The 20,016-nt window shown below is 57.8% G+C and overlaps 1 protein-coding gene across 8 annotated transcripts in view; it reads left to right on the plus strand.

The window, feature by feature from the left end:
* BCAS3 (BCAS3 microtubule associated cell migration factor) overlaps positions 1 to 9,253 on the plus strand; it is a 379,129-nt gene extending 369,876 nt beyond the window's left edge. For 7 of the 8 annotated variants that reach the window (XM_064523127.1, XM_064523131.1, XM_064523134.1 and 4 more), the window contains one exon: positions 8,223 to 9,253. In XM_064523127.1, the coding sequence (XP_064379197.1) occupies positions 8,223 to 8,371 (149 nt within the window). In that variant the 3' untranslated portion in view covers positions 8,372 to 9,253. The remainder of the gene's footprint in view (positions 1 to 8,222) is intronic. The other variant, XM_064523132.1, reaches the window with a different exon arrangement.
* The last annotated feature ends 10,763 nt before the right edge of the window (positions 9,254 to 20,016 follow it).

Here is a 20,016-nt window from a genome sequence, read left to right on the forward strand (position 1 = left end):
GGTAGGTGTCACGGCCCCGCGGGTTGCCTCGGACTCCGTGTTCTCCTCGGCGGAGGCAGCGGCTGACGGAGGGGTCACTGTTGAGCAATCCGAGACACTCCCATAACCCTGGGAATGAGAGACCAAACCCAGGAATTTTAATACAGTGTTTTCTCTATAAATGCTTTTGGTCTGATACACGCAGATGTGCTGCTTGCGTAACTGAAGATACAAGATAATTCTGCCTAAATACATTAAAAACCGTGTATACACACTGGCCCGTGCGGGAAAGCATGTGTTACGTATAAGGTACAGTGTAGGATTTATGGTAGCAGCATATTGAAACTCTCAAGGTGGGGTAGGAGGCAATTCCTTTAAACCAAAACAACCATATCTGCATATTCATTTTAAAAACTCTTCTGGAAATCTTGCATAAGGAGTTAGTAGGTTTACATTATGTTTATAGGTTGGAGAAATCTGTTTTATATAACCATTGGACTGTTCTAGTTTTTGGTATTTCGCATACTGGCTAACTAAAATCGGCAACTCATCCTTCTGAAGTGCCATTTATGTAGGAAAACATCCTAAACCTCTTTACAAAAATATACAGCTCTAGGAAACTTGAGATTATTTTTTAAAAGCACTGCAGTCATTGTGAAAGTGCCTATCATGAAGAATATTGTCTCTCTAAATGCTAGTCCTTTATCTGGTGCACTTTTAACCTTCCATAAAATGTTCAGAGTCAAGTCTGGCTAGATGCCAGAGTCGTGGGTCTCGTACTCTGTGGAATCAAGTTGTGTGGAGCTTTTGGGTTTCTCTTTTTAAAGGAAGCACAACAAGTTTTTTTTCTTTTTTGTAGACAAAATTCTTTAAAAGTTCATGCATGAAAATGTTTTGTCCATATCTCAACAATCTCTTCGTGCTTGAAGTAAATCCAGACTTCTCTGTAAGTTCAGATGTCCTCTCGGTTTTGTAAGTGTTAGTTGTTTGGCGTCTTAGCATTGCAGTGAGGCACTAGGAGTGAAACCTGCGGTCTCCGAGGGGCTCGGATGCTTCCCCTGGTCGTGCTGTGCCTTCTCTGCCTCCCCTTCTCGTTGCGAGATCCTGCCACTTTTTTTCCAACATGCCAGGTCTCATCTCCAAGTGCATCACATTAAAGAGCCCTATGTGCGTTAAAGAGCTCTGTGCGGATTCAGCATTAGAGTTATTGTAAGATAATTTGACAGTAACTAATATTTTACATAGGCCACTGAATTTGGGTTTCGGGAAGTTGTTCAGGCAGTGTTTGCAAGTCTTTTTCACTTTGAAAATTTAATGGAGCTGCTTCTGTGGTGTCTCTACATCTTTCAGGTTGCAGCACGATGAAACTGTTTTAATAAGGAGATTGATTTTCAGTGTTCAAATGCTGTAGTATTGCATTTCCTCTTTTGAATGTAGTTTAAGATCTCTTTTTTTCCAAACTGCTGGTTTAAAAAAAGAAAAAAAAAGTCTTTCTTAGGAGCAGTGCTGTCACTGCCCCCGAAGCATCGCGGGACGTCGGTCCCTGCTAGCTGCCTCCGCGCTCTGCCGCGCCGGGGGAGTCAGCACAGGCGCAGGGCCTGCGCCCGGGCAGGGGACAGGGAGCAGGTTTAACCGACTTCTAACCATCCTAATAACCTGCTTCTCCCGGTCAGTCAGTGAAGTCCTATAAAGTAACTGTTGGGGGTCCCGCAGCGGGCTAGCTGGGGCAGCGCCCTGGGGCCCGGAGGCGAGGGCTCGGCAGTCTCTGCCCCCTTTGCAAGAGAGAAAATACAGAAATACTACATTTGCCCAGAAATTTGTTTTCAGCCGTCTCAAATTAAAAGGAGCTAGGAAAATTAAAAGCTTTAATGAGCATTTGGTCCTTCTGTCTCAGTACGATTTAATATGGAAGATATTTGCGTTTTGTAAGAAAGGGAATACCCTAGAAAAAGCACAGCCGCAGCACCAGTGACAGTGTCGAAGCCGTCGGGCTGGGGGAAGTCTCTCTCCATGCCGGCTCAGTTACGTGGCTTTACAGCAACTCGTGAGCTATATTGCGCCTTCGGCTGCACCGTGCAAGCCCCAGGCAGCAGCGTCGGCTCCAGTGCAGACTGGTTACGACGTTAGCAGTAAATGTTCCTAGGGTAATAGAGCCAAAAGTGTCCAGCTGAGTTTGGGATGTTGTCTAAACACTGAGAGACGGAGGGCTTCGGTTTGGGAGCGCGCGGCACCGTGCCGGGGAGCGGAAGCGGCGCACGGGGCGGCGAGGGCTCCTCCGCAGCAGCGCGGCCCCGTCCGCTCAGCGGCAATCAGTAAAATAAAGATGTTTAACTAAGCCGTTCACTGGGGAGCGTTGTGTAAATTACAAACAGTTTAAGAGATCCTCGAGACTTCCATTGTGCTAATAGAAATTGCCTTTTAGTGTTCGCTTTGCATAGGATCCTTTTGAATGGGAATCCAGATGGCAGAAGCGACATAATTATTATTCATTACAGTTAATAAGTAACACTTGGAAGCCCCCGTCAGCTAGGCAAGTCCCCTGCGAGAGGCATTGTGCAAACAGAGAGTGAAAAAACAGTCCTTGCCACAGCGTATTTTACAATTTCGGTTAAAGACAGGAAGGTATGGAGAACCCTTCGGTTTGTCTGAGAGCATAGCCCAGGCTGTCATTTTGGAAAGCATATCTGCAGGGAGTCTTCTCATTTCTCTTTAAAATGAAAGAAATTGTCTTTCATTTTAAAAGGAGGCTCTCATTTTGGCCTTCTAGCTGTTCCTTCAAACCTGCTCGTGGCAGTGGAGAAGTGCGAACTAGCTCAGCGGTTTCAATAAGCAGCATCTCATCTCTCTCGTCTCACCACGGAGCAAGGACCAGCCTTGCACCCTGCATCGGCGGCGGCAGCGCGTCCGGCCCCGCCGCTCGCAGGGAGCCCGGAGAGACGGTTGCAGCGAGCGACGGAAATGAAACCAGGGAGGCCCCAGCCCTCGTGGCCATTACCCCGCTTCCTGCATTCCTCCTTGTTAATTGTATAATTCCTAATGAATCTTCACTGTCCGAGAGGCTCTCTGATGTGTGCTTCTCCTGACGCATCCTTCCCGCCCCTCCCCAGCTTCATGCCTTGCCAGAGACCTTGTTCCTTTAAAAATGCCATCCTGAAAAAATCAGAAATACTCAGCCCAGAAAAAGGAAAAGGGAACTTGACATTAGTTGAGCTTGAAAGGCTCGGTGCTGTGAAAAGTGACTGACGTGTGAAAAGAGGCTACAATTAGTTCTTTCCCCGAGCACTCTCCCATTCAGCGCAGGGTCACTCCTCCAGCGAGCCGAGGCTTTGAGCGTAATGTGTTGTGACAGTTTGAGATGATGAAGAATAATTCTTGTATTCAGAGTTGCTGCTGCTTCCCCGCTAGCCGACACATCAGGCTGGCTGTCGTCGTATCGTTTATCCCGGCCCCATCTCGGCCGTGCCGCGCAGGAGCTGGCGCGGTGCTCGGTAGGTGGGTGGAGGAAAGGGTCAGCGCTTGCAGCAAATGGTTTTGGAGGATATTTTGAAACTGTGCTTAACAGCCTGTTGTAGGGGAAGGCAAACAGAGAGAAAGGAAAAACCATTAGAAGAAATAATGCACTGGAGATGAGACTTTTGAGTAGACATAAAGGAGATACCATGGCTTCAAGTGGACCACTACAGAGCGCGCAAATAGGAAAGGCAGCATAATTTATGAGTGTTCCGGGCAAAAGAGGGCTATATGGATTTTCTTCAGGCATTGAATTAATGTGCCATATAAAATGGTTTCACATTTAAGCTTGGCAGGGCTTTGTACCTTTCTAGATTTGATGTAGTCCTTTGACAGTTCCTGGAGCTTTTTGGCATTGCATATAGAGCAGGCGAGCGCGGACTGGGCCCGGCCGGGGCTCGTCGTGCTCTGCCGCCCGCCTGGGGATCGCAGGCTCAGGCCGCCGCAGCTCCTCCCTCTCTCCTCCCCGCTTTGGTAGCGAACTTCATGGAAGCAGAGCGTGACTTCGGGCCAGAGCAAGGGACACCAGTGGAAGGCTCCAGCCTGGTGTTTAGACAAGTTAGCAGAAAGCAGCGTTGCAGGTGGGGCTCTTTCAGTTGCTCCCTCGTCCCTGGGCCGTTCGTCGCTTCGGTGCCTGCTTGTCTGGGCAAACGCAGAGCACCCGCTTGCACCGCTCGTCTGAGCAGGGGGAGAACCTCACCTGCCCACAGCCCCGGCGGGCAGCCGGTGGCCACGGTCCTGCCAGCCCTGCTCTGCGAGCCAGGGCACTGCCGGGCCTCCGATGCTGCCAGATGTGCACAGCTGGGATGGTCCTGCCAGCCCTGCTCCGCGAGCCAGGGCACTGCCAGGCCTCCAATGCTGCCAGATGTGCACAGCTGGGATGGTCCTGCCAGCCCTGCTCCGCGAGCCGGGGCACTGCCGGGCCTCCAACGCTGCCAGATGTGCACAGCTGGGATGGTCCTGCCAGCCCTGCTCCGCGAGCCGGGGCACTGCCGGGCCTCCAACGCTGCCAGATGTGCACAGCTGGGATGGTCCTGCCAGCCCTGCTCTGCAAGCCGGGGCACTGCCGGGCCTCCAACGCTGCCAGATGTGCACAGCTGGGATGGTCCTGCCAGCCCTGCTCTGCAAGCCGGGGCACTGCCAGGCCTCCGATGCTGCCAGATGTGCACAGCTGGGATGGTTTTTATTGCACTTGCTTTCAACGCAGCGGAAAGCACATGTGCCCTGAAAATCACTATTATTCTGGGACCCTCAATTATGCCAGCAGTGCCTATCACTGTTACCGTCAAAAGTGTGGACAGAGCTATTCCTCGTCTCCCCTGAAATGACTTTCTCCTCATCGCTTCAGCAGATGTTCCTGCTCTTTTCTCTTTTTTTTTCTCTTTTTTTTAGAGCAGCTAGGACTTTGAGTCGTTTCCTCTGGGGACAGGGGCAGGTTTTAGTATTTACGTTTCCAGTATTAGCATTTATTTGTATTTGTGTTTGTTTTTCACGGGCTTTTGAATGCCTCAGGGAGCCATTTATGGGGCCAAAATAATGCAAGTGCTGGTCTTCTCACAGTATTTCATTTCCTTGATGGTGGAAATACTACGAGAAGAGCAGGTCTCATGTTATTTTGACCCCATAAATAGCTCCCAGAGGCCCCTTTCTTCCTTCTCCCACCCACTCCCCCCCCCCAAATCAAATATTTAGGTTTCTGCAAAGCCTGACTTCTCAACCCTGGTTATCTTGCTTCAGCAGAAGCAAATTGCAGTTATTACAAAATAGCCAGAGAGTCTATAAGGCAGAATGGGTTTTATATGATGCACAATTTGTTGGCTACTGTACAAGTTCATTAAAGTGTATCATAAGAGGTTGTTTTACTGGTACATTTAAGGAAGTTAATACATCTCGACAGTATATGCATGGGGGAATGCAGATACAATAACCCTCAGACAGGCTGGGGCCAAGTCCATTCCTGGCGTAACTCCACCGAAGCAAACGCAATCGCTCGCAGGATGGATTTGTCCTGCTCTATTTGAGCAGCGCTGAGCCGGTGATCCCACGCAGCCGCCGCTGCGCCGCGGCCTGAGCTGCCTGCTCCTTCGCGGTGGACCCTTGCTCTTGCTTGAATTTTTTTTTTTTTTAAGTTTGTCCCCATGGTGTAGGACATTGGTGGTCTAACTGGTTATGTGACATGTTATTAGGCCCGGGGGCCGTTTCACCTTCCAGCTGTGCAGGGTAGAGGTGTTTCTCAGGGGTCTGCTGCTGTGGTCCCGGCGGCAGCCCGCAGCGCCCGTTTCTTGGAGTTTGCCTCTTCTGATCCCAAAAAGCCCCCGCCGTCTGCGGAGGCAGGTGGGCACGTGGCGGGTCTGTCCAGGACTTGGGTCTGTCGGAAATTGGCCCCCAGCGTGATGCATTTGTGCACTTGCCTCTGAAATGCCCTTGATCTGCGGGGCAGGTCTGGAGGAAAGGGTCGCCGTTTGTACCGGGGGGTTTTAAATGGATGGTTTTTATTAATGGAGTAGCTGGACAAAATGGACTAATTCTGGGGAATCCAGGGAAGTGCCGAACGCGGTGCTGTAATGCGACGGGGGTCACGCTCGCAGCGCCGGTCGTCTCGGGGGACCGTGTAATGCCTAATTCCCGTCTGCCGCGGCCTCGCCGCCACGGAGCGACCAGCTGCGCAGGGCAAGCGCCGGGGCCGGGGAGGGCAAGAGCCTCATTTCCTCCCGGCAGCCCAATTTCTGCCGCAGCCTGCAGGAGTTTTACGGCGGTTTCTTAGGTATCGGAACACACTGCTCTTCTGCCGGGGCGGGTAATTAGTTGCAGAAGGAGCGCGTCGGCCGCGCTGAGCTGCTCGCGGTGCTCCGGGGCGCTCGCCGGGCGTGCAGCGGCCGCGGCAGCTCCCAGGTGCGGGCGGATCACTGCTGCCGCCCGAGCGGGCTCTCCGCGGGCTGGCGGTGATGGGCTGCGGCCCGCTTCCCATCAGGCCTCTCCGTCTGTTTTAACCTCTCTTTTTTCCCTACCCGTTCCTGATTAAACGGCTTTCTTTGCCGTTGCCGGTGCGGCTGCCGCCGCTGGCATCAGTGTCGGCAGTGCCACCCCCTGGCAGCGAGGCGCAGTCGGGCCATCGCCGCGGCTCCCCGCCAGCGCTGCGGCCCCGCGCAGCAGCCGGGCGAAAACCGGCTGCAAAAAAATACCCCGATCCCAGCTGCACGGGGAGCCGGGACGAGCCCCAGGACGGGCGGCCGGCCGGCAGCGTCGCCGGGAAGGGGAAGCACGCGCCCCGCTCCCGCTCTCCCTCGCCTTTTGTTACGGTTACTGCAAACACAACATTTGCCTGAAAATCAATTACAGCTTAGAAAGAGAGGGAGGGAGGGCGAGCGAGCAGTAACCTCGTCAGGAGTTCAGGAGCCTTAATGATGTTTGATGGGGGCCGGAGCGCGTCCTGCCTGGCCGGGGCCGGCCGCGCCGCGAGCGCGCGCGCTGACGTGAGACGCTTAACCAGAGCCAGCTGTGCGCCGCGCGAGATGAAAGCACCAAATCAGACAGGATAAGCGCAGCATTAGTGTGGGATACGCCACTCATTTCTGATTTAAATTACTGTTTTCACTTCCTGAACTCATGGGAGGGTGAGGATGTGAGGAAAACGGGGCGGTTTGTGCGTGCGCATTCCTTAACGAAACACCGGCAGCGAGCGCGAAGGATGCCGCTGGGGTCGGCATCGCGGCTGCGGGGAGGCTCAGCGGCAGAGGCCCGCGGCGGCAGCGGTGCCGTGATAGCCGCGAGGCACCGAGGGCCGCTCGCTGCGCGCCGGAGCATTTCCCCGGGGCTGCCCGGGATGGGGCCGGTGTGGTGTCCGGTGGCCCGGCCCGTCTCGCCGCCGCGTGCAGGCAGGGTGACGCTGGCCGGCAGCACCGCCCGCGCGCTGCCCCTGTGTCAGCTGCCGGGTTCAAGTGGCTCGCGGAGAGGCCGCAGCCCGCGAGGACGCCCGGCGCACACGGGCTCTAGTGCTTCGAGATTAGGGAGCAGCGGAGGCTTTGGGAGGTCAGCGAGGGGAGGGACGCTGTGATGGCTCGAGGTGTGCGGCCGCGAGAGGCACAGGCACGGCCACGGCTAGGGCTGCTTCCTCTTTTGCTTCGAGGCACAGCTGCCTGGCCCATAGGAAAGGTGATATTGTCCCTTTGCCCCAAAAAAGCAGAGCTATTCGTATCTGTTTATGCGGCACAGAGGGCTGCGGGAAGTCCTGGTTTCCGCAAGCCGTTGAGCTGCGCTGCTTGGGCACCACTGCTGCACGTCACCGGTGCCGGGTGTTGCTGCCCCGTCCCCCCTGGCTCGCGCACCGCCGCAGCGGAGCTGTTGGGGAAGGTGTGTCTGCGCTTGTCGCCGTGCATGTTCCCCCTGCTCGGGTCAGCCGCGAGCATCCCCGCTGCTGAGTCCCGACGTGCCGCGACTCACCGGACTCCCCCCAGGAAAGGGATCGCTGCCGGGCAGCGTTCAGCGTCTCCAGACCGCCCCGTTCCTGCTCGGACTGACATACAGGCCCAGCGCAGAGGTAGAAGCAGGCGCGGGGATGGCGTGGGGATGCCTCTGGAGTGATCCGTCAGATCACCCAGGAAAAGATGGGTGACAAGCAGCTGTAACGTTGGAGCAACGACACAATAAGCAGATTTGTCAATACAGTGGCTTTCTAATGGCACTCTTAGTTCTTTTATCCGAAGCACTAACCAGGGCCTGTTTTCTCTCTGCAGAGCTTCAGCGAGAGGGAAGCATAGAGACGCTAAGTAACAGCTCGGGCTCCACCAGCGGAAGTATTCCACGCAATTTCGATGGTTACAGATCGCCCCTCCCGACTAACGAAAACCAGCCTCTCAGCCTCTTCCCCACTGGATTCCCTTAAATTAGACATACATGCAAGGAGAGAGCAGGACAGGGTAACAGTCTCTCCACCTAAACAGTCTTGATACGCGTCTCGCCCACCAGTTCGCTGCCCTGCTGGATGGTTCTCGTTACCCTGATAAATATTGACGACTCTTCCACGTAAACCTTCCTGAAACATACTCACAAAATCTTGACTTTATTTTCCTGTGCAATATGAAGAGACTCCGTCTTCGATCCTGGTAGCTCTGTGGCTTCTTTTTTGCTGTGTTCAGGAAGAGATGTTAGAGGAGAAATATTTCTAAGCCATTTTTGGTTAAGCACATGGTTTCACAACCATTATCTGCTTCTCGTGTTAAAAGATAAAGGGAATCTCCGTAACTTAGTGGTGCAAGCGCCAGCCAGGAACTCTAGCCGTTTGCAAAAGTGCCGAGCATTAAGGAATGAACTGGAGAGAGTGGAAACTCAAGGACTATCTATCTATGGACAGGGCTGATAAGGTTATTCCTTCATGGTTGCGTCTCCCTGCTGCCCTCCTTCCCCGCTGATATTCATCAATGCCAGGAGTATTACAAATGGAAATGTTTCTTTTTGTTCTTCAGAAGAATTATCTCTATTGCTCCAGTTTTATTCTAGTCATGTATTTTAGAAATATACTTAATTGACTAACTGCAGTCACCAATTTCTCATATTTGGCTATAAAAGTTGTTCACTGGAACGCTGATATCTGTCCAGAAATGCATGTGTCATTGAATAAATCTAAGTTAAATGAGAAACTGCTTAAATGTCAGTGTTCATGGAGTGTTACTAGGCTTGATGTGTGCTTCATCTATCTTCCTGTACCAAAGACTATGTGCATATTTACTAACTTGAGGGCTTTAATTAAAGCCATCGGTGGATGTTATTCAGCCGGTCTAGTTTGTTTTTGCATCCTTGTTCCCATACCCTTGCGCAAGGACAAAATTTTTTAACAAAAAAGACTTAAATGAGGTTCCTTGCACCAGCTTAGCACCTATGAAAATCAGCATCTATGTCTGTGTTTTGGTGTCTTACTTCAGGTCCTTGTGTGACAACTGTAGCCGGAGTTTTTTGCAGGCTGTTTTTTTTTTTCTTTAAAGTAATTGCTTAGAATATAAAACTCATGGGTGGGGTGTGCTTGTCTGCTGGACCCAGGGAGAGAGCGCCAGGCTTGGATCTTTGGTTTGTCTCTTCAAGCCTAGCAGCGTGAAGAGGATCCTGACTGTAGATATGTATGTATGTATGTGTATCTATAAAATTGCAGCTTCAGTGTTCCCGAGACACAGTATGCAGAAAACATGGAATATGGACGGAAGGGATCCTGGTAGCTCCTTTGAATCACTTCCATTTTGTATGCTGGTGCCTCCTTGCGAAACAGCGGGCCGGGTTTTACCTGCCGTGAGCGGGCACAGCCACGGGAGACGCGCTGCGCGTGTGGGTTGGGTCTGGTTGCTCGTCCCACTGAGCTGAACTGGTTCACGCGAGCGGAGGGCCAGGCACCCTCTCACAGCGGAGGTGCCCGCCCGCAGCGATTGCATTACAGGATCGCAGGCAGGAGCCTTGCAGAACCCATATATCATGCTGAACCCGTGTAATGTACTGACTGTGCACAACAGAACGTGTGCTGCGCAGTTCTCCTGATAAAATACTGATGGGCTCACACATAGCAACCACATAAATTTCTCTGTCTCAGCCAACTTGTGTTGAGAAGCAGAAACTGCGAGGAGGCTATCAACTTAAGACATTTCCTTCCCACTACTTCTGTTTAATAGAAGCTGTTTGAGTCATGGAAATGAGAGGAAACTATCTAAACCCACAAATCTTTTTGCACTCCTATTGCTTAAAACCAGCCACACTGACTGATGCAAAATTGACCACCCTCTTCCTCCTCCATCCCCAAACACCAAATATCAAATTCAGTCTTGGGCTTGATTTTCTTTAACTGTAATGCCATTGCTCAGCTCTCAGAAGCTTTTTTTTTCTCTCTCTCTTCAGGGTTGGAAACCACTAATAAAACCTGAGAGTCTGCAGCAATAATTTCAGTTTCTTGCTTGGTTTTCAGTCAGTCCTTTCTCAAGCAAAAAACCTCCTTGGGAGGAAATCAGAGGAGAGTTTGCCCATCAGTAAGTACTCGCAGCTCTGGCCCACTGGCTATATGTGTGCTAACAGGCTCCGCTGTAATTCTCCGTTTCTTTTATGTCTGTAAAATAATGGATTGAGCGAAGCGAGCGAGGGCAGGGCTGGCACTGTGAGCAAATGGAACCACCGGGTCAAGTCAGTCCACACCAGCGAGGATTTTTAACACAGTTCAAGCCAAGGTCAGCTCCAAAAGTTCAAACAAAATCCAGATTAACACATACAGAAGGGATTGTGTTGTCACCGTGGTTCTTGTTTCCTTTCAGTCTTTCCAAAGAGCAGCCATAAGGGACAAAGTTCTTTTAAAGGAAAGCGACTGCTGTTCTTCATATTACTGTAGCCTCAAACAGCTCGGCTGCTGGTTCCTTACGAACACACAAAGTAGGATAGCGCATAATGCAGAGTGGTGTCATTGCAAATGTATTTGTTGTTGGCAGGCATTAAATCACTTTTTATAAGTGCTGCAATACGGCCATGTGGAAATTCCCAGTCTGCAAGAAGCTCCTTTGAATCAGGATGTTTTGTTTAAAGGGGGGGAAAAAACCTACAAACTGGGGCCGTACCAAAATATTTTCTGTCTGGTTCATTGAAAAGAATGTCCTAAATTCCCTGCTGTCGATAGCCCCGTAGCCGAACTGTTCAGAAAGCCCTGAACTGAAAAAAACGAAGAAAAAAAGCCAAGTGCACTGCAGTGAGGTGGCTAATTTAGCTTTAATATGATACTTTCACAGATGACCCAGCAGAATAACCACGGAGCTGCAGCTCTTCCGTGAGCCAGGGAAAGCCGAGTGTTGCAACAGCAACGCGATGGGCTCCGATTGCGCGGGTGTCCGAGGCGCGTGCCTTGCTCTCGGTGCACGCGTGGTCCCCCGATGCCCCGTGCTCGCGCACCGTGCTGAGGGCAGCCCCAGAGAGCACCCTTTGAGCAGGGAGCCAGGAGCCCTCCCGGACCAGCGCCTTTCCTCCCCTGCACCCCCAGCAGCGATGCTCTTTTGGGGCACCGAGAATGGCCGTTACCGCCCATGACAACTGCTGGAGGCCTCCTTGCAGCTTACCCACCTGGATCGTCACCCGCATTGCCTGGAGCCACCAGAGCCCGGATCTCAGTGCCGTTAGGGGCTGCTGCCCTGGGCAGACCTGCCCTGGCCGCACACGTCTGCGGCCTCGCCGGTCCCTGGGCTCTGCCCGTGCCCCCCCCCAGCCCCCAGCAGCAACGAGCTCGGCCGCGTGCTTTTGTGGTAAAACCATCGTCTCAGGGAGTTTTGCCCCTGGATTTAATGGCAGCAGGGTTTCAATCTTTGGACCTGCTTCAAACCCAACTTCAGGCAAAATCAGAGCGCGTCTTAATGTCTTCCCTGATTTCGGACGACCGTCTCGCGCTGTGCGGAAACGGCCCAGGTGAGCTGCTGAGATGCCGCCCGCTCCGGCGCCGCGGCCGGCAGACAGTCCCGGCGGCGCGGCGAGGGCCTTGTGCCGCGGTGGAAAACCCAGTCTCGAAAGGAGCCCAGGAGACGTGCTGGACTTGCAGGTTTTCAGGCTGCTTCCAGTAGTGGTGAGCAGCGGCCTCCCGCCGAGTTCAAAAGGCAAAACGTCTCCTTTAGAGCGGGGCAGACTGTATATCACTGCGCGTGGAGCGGAGCTCTTCTATTAAAAGCCGAGTTCAGATTTCATGAATTAGCGTGAAATATTGCTTTCCTATTCTGCGCTGGTTTCTGTAATAAGCGCACGCATGTAGCGTGCTTAAATCATGGGAGGGGGAAGGTTTTGTGTTTGAAAAGCGGTGGAAAGTCAAAGGTTCTCCAAATGTGACAGCCTGAAGTTCAGATGAAATCAAATCTCAGGGTGGATCTCGAGCCCGGCCGCGAGCGGTAGCTCTGGCGTTCCCCAGCCCTCCGCAGAGCCGGCGGCTGCCGGGCGCGAAACGCCCCGGGCTGCGCTCGCTCGGCCACTTTGGCTCTGCTATTCCTGGCTCCAGCCGCGGTGCCGTCCCCATCCCCATCCCCGTCCCCGTCCCCACGCTGAGCCCTGCCGCGGCCAGAGCAGCACGTGGCCACGGCAAAGCGCGGCGCAGATGAGCTGCCGATAGAGCACGTCGCCCTGCCAAAGCGAAGCCGGCAATCGCCTCCCTCTCCCGGCTCCGCGAGGTGCCCGATCCCGGCGGTCCCGCCCCGGGCAGAGCTGGCCGAACCAAACCCGGCAGCGCAAGCGCCACTTCTCCGCGTTTCCCTTCTCGCTCCTTCGCTTTGGCGTGGTGCTGTGCCGGGTAGGAAAGTTTGCGCCATTTCCTGTTGTCTTTCCCTTGTGCTCCTGAGATATTGTAAAAATGTTCGGTATCCTCCAGTAGGTTGTAATCACTTCACCCTAATGTTTCACAGCTGCTAAGCGTAACTTTAAACCTGGCCATCTGAACGCTCGCAATTAGCGAGTCCACGGGGCCGGGCGCGCGTCCGTGGGACTGCGGAAAAGAACACGGACCTTTTTTTCAAGTTTAACTGGGATAAAATAGGAATGAAAGTTGGGGAGATGAGGGTTTTTTTAGTGCAATAAATGATTAGTGGCTCATGTGCTAGGAAAAAAATAATTAAATCCACCCCTTGGCCTGTTTCACAGATGAAACAGGCACCGGGACGAGCGTGTGTCTGCAGCAGCCGAGCCTCTGCCCGTTAGCTGCACCAACCGCTATTGCTGCTCTTAATTTGTGCGACTGCAGCTGGTAGGGACGAAACTAGCAGGAGCCAAGAGGCTTCAGCTGTGTTTGTCACCTGTCTCTCCGCCGGGAAGCCGGGGCGCAAACGGGCCAGGCTTTTCCTGCCGCCGCCGCGCCGGCTTCGGTCTGGTACAGCCATTTGGCTGCCCCAGCGCTAGCCTGGTTTTCTGCCTTCCGCCGCTGGCAGAAGCGCCTCGAGCGCCGTCCACAGCCGGAGGAATTAGGAAATCAAGGTGTTGCATTCCAGCGGCGTTGCCAGGGCCGGGGAGGAGGGGACGTCTGCATCGCTCTGCCAGAAAAAGCTATTAACTGCGCAGAATGGCACATGGCGAGCGCGTTTGACGGCCGGGGCAAATGAGACAGCGAAAGATCAAGGTAGGTTTGACACCTCCGGAGACAGGAGGGCTCGTCTGGGCCCCGCGGCGTCCCGCTGGATAATCCCCCAGCGTGCGGGCCAAGGCGGGAGCCGGCGGAGCTGCTGTAAATCAGGCGCCGGTCTGCAAAGTCCCCGCGCGGCCTCGCTGCCGAGGGGAGTGAGAAGCAGCCAGCGCAGATGGAAGTGCAGGGGTGCACAGGGGTGCACGTGTGTGCGGACGTGTGCACCTTGTTGGATCATTGCCGATGGCCTGGCTGTATGCAAAGCTGTTTGTAAACACGCTCTGAGCCTTTTGTAAAGCAGTGCAGGGTCCCTCTGATCTAACGCTGTTCCTTAGCTTTGGCTGAATACGAGTAAGCGTAAACTGAGGCTGGTATTTAAGATTGCTCCTCTGGCCCCACAGGATAAAAAGCTCCTTTGGCTGATATCACCGGCTTTTGTTGCTGCTTAATGCTCTTGCCTTGCGCACGTTTTCGGAGCAGGTTTCAATTACACCAGAAAATGACTTTTCCCTAGAAAAGCAAGGGGCAGGTTTCAGCGTGGAGACGAGTCGCTGGCTCGAGCTCGGCTGGCCCCACGGCAGGCTGGGGCGTCTCACCGGGCGGCAGCGAGGCCGGGGCTCGGGCCGGGACCCCCAGGGCCGCGAGGTTTTGTGAGGCCCGGGGAGCTCAGCTCCGGCGTTTGGGTGGTTGCTGTCACTCGGTGCAAACGAAGCTCCTTGGACCTCGGGGACGTGACGGTCCCTCTGACTGCACCGGCGTCTCCCGCTCGAAGAGGCAGCAATTAGGAGAGCGTGAGCCGCCGTCCCGGGGGCAGGTTAGCACCTTCCTTAGTCTGCAAGTTGGTAAAACTGGAAATAATCTACGCTGTGCCCAGCACCAGGATTTTTGCCTTTGTTGGCGATTCCCGCTGCTGGAAATGACGCTAAAATGTTAAAATCTCCATGCGGGTTGAGGGCAGGTTGCAGACGTCAGTGTCACCAGACGAGGCCAAGGGAAGCAGCGTTGGCAGCGGTGGCATGTTGGTGGCCGTGTGCTTGCGTGGGCGGCCGTGCCGGGGTCCCCGGGCAGCCGCGGGGCCGGCAGCGGGCAGGGGCACCTCGACCCGCCTGCGTGTGCCGGCTGCCCCCGGCCTGGCAGCCTCCGCCGCAGGGACGTCGTGACCGATGGCTTTGGGGACATCCTGGCCAGGCCGCGGTGACCACGCTGGTGCGAGGGACCACGTCCCCAGCCCAGGCTTGGGAGAGGGTCGAGGGCACAGGAGCTGCAGCCGCCGGCACCACCTCCTCCAAGCCGCGGAGCCGAGCCTGCTGCCAGCTGCGGGTCCCCAAGCCCCGGGCTTAATCCTGACTTACTCTCGTGGCCACCTGAGGCCCCCAGGGATTTGCACCAGGGGCTTCCCAGCCCAGCCGTGTCCTGGAGGAACGAGCGAGTTCGCTCCTAAAGAGCAAAGTGCAGCTGGGGAGCCCGTGCGGGATCCATGCCGGAGGCTGCGCCTCTGGCTGCAGTGCGGAGGGGACCACGAGCACGGGGCCGGCTCCCGGCTTTCCTTCTGCTCTGTTTTAACCCAGCGCAGGGCAACGTCCTCCGCGCGTGCTGCCGCAAAGCGTGTCTGAACCGACTCCTGCGGGTCTTGGAGGATCTTGGAAGCGGCTGGAAGCTAACGATGCTCAGCAGGTCTTAGCACGACTTACTCAGCACCGTGCAGGATGGGGCCCGCTGTGTGCAAAGGCTTCGGAGATCGAAGTCTCAAAGCCGCCTTCGCCGTGCGATATCGGCCGCGTGTTGTCAGGCTGGAGCGATGCCTCCGGGACCAGATCCAGGGCTGCCCAACCAGGACGGGCGGCTGACAGCCTCCCCCTGCGCCCAGAGCCGCGTCCGGCCCGTGGGGAGCAGGAAAACTAACGCTAACGCTAAACTCACCGCGGCGAGGAGCCCGACCTGGGCGGCCCCACGTGCCCGGTCCCTTCCCGGCGCGGAGCACGGGGCGGCGGGCGCATCCGCCCGGAGCCCTCCTCCCGCAGCCGGCACGCGCAGGAGCCGCCGCTGCCACCGGGCGCTGGATCCTGATTAATAGCCCGGCCCTGGTCTGGATCACAGAGAAGGCTTTGAATTTCCTTGGGAGCTTCATCGCCTGAGAGGTATCTTAAATATTCTCGCGCTCGCAGCCTATCAGCAGGTCAATTATCCGGTGAGCAGTCACACGGAGTTAATTTCTAATTTAATACAATGTTAAGAGGTTGTCAGGTTAAAATCTAATCTATAAGCAAGACATGAAACGTCTCCTCAGAAGGAGCGTCGTGAGCCGGCCCTGCCCGGAGCCGCGGCTGCTGCTCCTCGCGGAGGCTGCCGTCGCTTCCCGGCGGGCCTCCCCGGCCGGCGCTTGTTTTCTTCCCTGCGTTTTCTGGTTAAATCCTGCTGGGTTTTTTTTAATAGAGAAAAGCTGTTGGTGAGCATCTGCCCAGGCGCTGCCCACCCCGAAACGCTTGCGGGTTCGTCAGTGCCGCCGACGCCTTCCCGCTGCCGCCTGCGGTGGAGGCTCGGCTGGGGCCTCCCGGCGGAGGCACCGCTCTGCTCCTCGGGGGTGGAGGTGATCTCCCCGGCTGGGCTCCCCAGGGAGGTATCTCAGCGGCTTCAGGGAGGGGGCAGAGGGGCTTCAGGAGCCGCCCCAGCTCCCTGCGCCGCCCCGCGACCACCACCGCCTCCGTGCTGCGGAGAGCCCAGGGGCCCGCGGCCTCCGCCGCCGGCGAGGAGCCGCTCCGGCATCCAGCCGAGCCACGGCCACCCCGAAGCCGCTCCGGAGCTGCTGCCCTCTCCTCCGGGGAGGTGGGTAAGGGCCCGGCTGCAGAGGTGCCGTTTTTACGGTCAGATTTGGAGGCAGGCAGGCAGGCAGGCGGGGAGGAGGCTGCGAGGCCTGCGAGAGCCGCCCGTGCACAGCACCCTGCACGGCACACGGCACCGAGCCCAGCCGCTGCCGAGCTTCGTAAAACCTAAGTCCCCGTAAGGGTTAATCCACCTCCCGAAAGCCTCGCTGCAGCGCACAGCTCCACCTTTCCGAGCTGTAAAAGTGCCTTCGTTAGAGAGCGGCTCGGAGGAGCATTAATTTTTTGAGCAAACGTGGATGAAAGCGGTGAGCGTTGGCCCTTCCGGGCAGCCCTGCGCTGAGGTCACGTTCACCCACGGCTCAGTACTGACGCAACGGACAGGTCTGGCGAGCGGGAGGGAAGCTTTATTCCCGGCCGTGACCGGCGTGTTATTTATTTTGGCTGCAGTCCTTTTTTTTCAGCAGCGAAATTCGTTCTCTTACACATGTGAGACAGTGATTTTCTGCCGTCCTAAAAGTCAAACCTGGAAGAAAAACACGACTCGTGTGATAAAGGAACGGCAGCGTCGGACCCCGGGTTAGATTCGGTTTCAAATACGTTCCCGAATCACGTTTAAGCAGATAGGCCCGGGATGCGAAGCCTGATTCACGCCCCCCCCCAACCCCCCCGCCCCCAGGAGCAGTTCACTTGCCCCTCGTTTAATTTGCCCCTAGTTTAATGCTGTGACTTTACTGCGGCGACGGCCCCGAGGGAGCGCGGGGCTCTGCCCGACGGGGCGCTCGGCCCCGCACCGCCCGCTCCCCGGGTGCCACCCATAAGGGGGGGGAAGCCCGGCACCCCCCCCCCCCCGCCGGGGTTTCCCTGGGGGGTTGCTCCTGCGCTGCTGCCCGGGGCGGCCCCGACGGCCCCGTTTGGGTTTTTTTTCTTCTGCAAAACCGAGGCTGTGAAATCGCCGCCGCCGCTGCCGTCGCGTCCCGTTTGATCCGCTCTCGGAAGCGTCGCCCCTTCCCACGATAATTCGCATTTCTGCGGCTTTTGGTTGTTTAATCGCGATATTAGTACGGCAGGGCTGTGAGCGAGGCGGAGGGTGTTTGGGGGGGTGGTTTGGTTTCACCCCCGCTGTCGCTGTCACGGTCCAGGTCAGACCCTGGAGCAGTCTCCAATCCTCACTTTTAATCCCGCCGCGGAAGGGGCAGGAGCCCTAACAGCATTATTTTATCACAGAACTAATCTCTTTTATTTAGGAGATGAGCCGGCCGCGAAGAGCAGCTCGGCTGGAGCCGCCCTCGGGGCCCGGCCCTGCTCCCCCCGACGGCAGCAAACCCGCCCGCCGGGAGCCCTGCGCGAAAAGCGTGACCAGCCGCCGGGCCCCGCGCGGTGCGGAGGCTCCGCGGGTGCGGAGGAGCCGGGGGAGGCGGCGGCCGTCGGGCCGGGCGCGGTGCTCGGCGCTGCCGGGTCTCGCCCCCCGGCCGATCCCATTACGGCGCTGGAGCGGCGGTAATGCCATTAGCGCGGGGATTACGCGCCCGCGCCGGGATGTGACACACTTTCTCGGATGGAAGTTTTTTAAACAGAGGGATTTGCGTGGGTGCCCCCCCCCCCCCCCGCGCTCCCCTCCGCGCCAGCTCGGGTTTCACCCGCCGGCGCGGTCCCCCCCGACGGCGCGGCCCGGGCTCCCGTGTCCTTTTAAGGCAGCGGGCTCGGTGCGTGCCCGGCTCCCGGGCCCCGACGTGCGCAGCCGGGCTGCCCCGGGGGCTCCCGCGGCCGCGGGGAGTTCCGCCCCCGCGGAGGGGAGGGCTCGCCCTGGCCGAGAAAACCCAGGCAACCGCGGCTCCGGCGAGGGCGCCCGGATCAAAGCGGCGCGGAGGTAACGAGGGCGGGGACCGGGCGGGGCGCGCAGGATGCGCCCCCCCTACCCCCCCCCCCGCTGCCGTGCGCAGGGGCCGCGCTGCCCGCCCGGGCTCGGGGGGGGGGGGGGGGGGCGGTCACTCGCCGCCGCCCCTGACAAACAGGCTGGAAAATGTGTTTATAAGTTGCTCGAACTCTGGATAAACTTCAGCAGCGCTTGTGTCCGTGTCTCCCCGCGTGTTGTTATTTTCCAGAAATCTGGATTACTGGAAATATTTTCTTTAAAGCTGGAGAGAAATCTAAACAGTCCGGGGCAGGGGGAGCTGGGGGGGTCGCGGCTGCCGCTCCGGCGGGGCGCGCTGCCTTTCCGCTGGCGCCCGCGCAGCTCCGCGGGGCTCCGCGGCCGCCGGGCTTGTGCCGGGCGGGCAGCGCAGGGGCGCGGTGCCGGGCAGGGGCGCTGGCCCGTCCCGTCGCGGCCACCTGCGAGCGCTGCCGGCCGGGGCCGCCGCCTCCGTGCCCCGACGGCGGCGCGGCGCTTTCGGCCCCCCCGGGGGGCTGCGCGGGGTGCGCAGCGCCCGAAGCGCCTGGGGCAGCGCAGGCGGAGGAGAGCGGTCGCGGCCGGCGCCGGGGTGAGAGGTGGAGTCTAGCGACGAGGGCCGCTTAACTAAAGCCCGGCTTAATCAGCCCCGCCGAGCGCAGGGGATGGAGCTGCGGCCGGCCGGGCCGGGCCTGGGGTGGCGGGGAGGTTCTCCGGGCTGCAGGGCCGGGCCGGGGGGGCTGCAGAGCCCCCGACGGGGCGCAGCGACCCGAGCCCCGGCTGCTGGGGGGGGCGGGAGGCCCCGCAGACAGCCCGGGAGAGCCGGGCCGAGGTGTCGGCGAGCTCCGCCGGCCCCCGCGTTTATCTCCCCACCGCGCCGCGGCCACCCCCTGTCAGGCCCTTATCTGCTCCCGGTGCCCCCCCCACCGGGGCTGGGCTCCCCCCGGCCAGCGAGGAGCCGCGCCGGGCCCCCCCCCCCGCCCTTCTCCGGTCCCCCCGGCTCGCCCGCCCGCCCCGTCGGGCCGCCCGCCCAAAGCGCTCCCGGGGCGCGGGGCGCCGCAGCCCGCCCGGCCGGGGGGGGAGGGGGGGGAAGGCGGGGGCCCGGCGGCTTGTGAGAATTGTTATTTTTCATCAATCAGCCGCAATTTGTGTAAGTGCCGCGGACAGGACACCAGCCGTCCTGCTGGCTGGGGTCACGGAGACACCGCAGCGACGGAGAAGAGCAAATTGCATTTGCGCGGCAGCTCGCGGAGCCGAATTAGGGGCCTCGCCTGGCGGGGCAGCGAGCGCAGGGGCCATGTGACATGAGGGAAATATGAAGGACTTTGACAGGTCTTAAACGGCCTGGCGCCAAGGCCTAAGTCTACGGCTAAAAATAGAAACGGGATGATGAGTGGAGATGGGCAGAGATGAAAGGGGAAGAGCGAGCGGGGGCGAGCCGGGAGCCGGCTGCGGCGGGGGGACTCGGCGGCCGGGCCGAACCGAGCCGCGACCGGGGCCGGGACCGGCCGCCTCCGCCGCGGCCCGGGAGCCGCTCGCCGGGGCGGTGCGGACGGCGGGGCCGGTGCCTGCGGCCGCTCCCCGGCTGTGCCGGCCCTTCCCGTTCGCCCCAGCGCCGCCGGGGGAAAAAAACCTTCCCTGGAAAAGGGGGGGGGCGCGGGGACCCCGCTCTCCTGCCCCGCGGCGGGGTCTCCCCGTCGGGGCGCTGGGGCAGCGCGGGA

The sequence above is a fragment of the Dromaius novaehollandiae genome, chromosome 19 (genome assembly GCF_036370855.1).
Source record: "Dromaius novaehollandiae isolate bDroNov1 chromosome 19, bDroNov1.hap1, whole genome shotgun sequence".
Taxonomy (NCBI): domain Eukaryota; kingdom Metazoa; phylum Chordata; class Aves; order Casuariiformes; family Dromaiidae; genus Dromaius; species Dromaius novaehollandiae.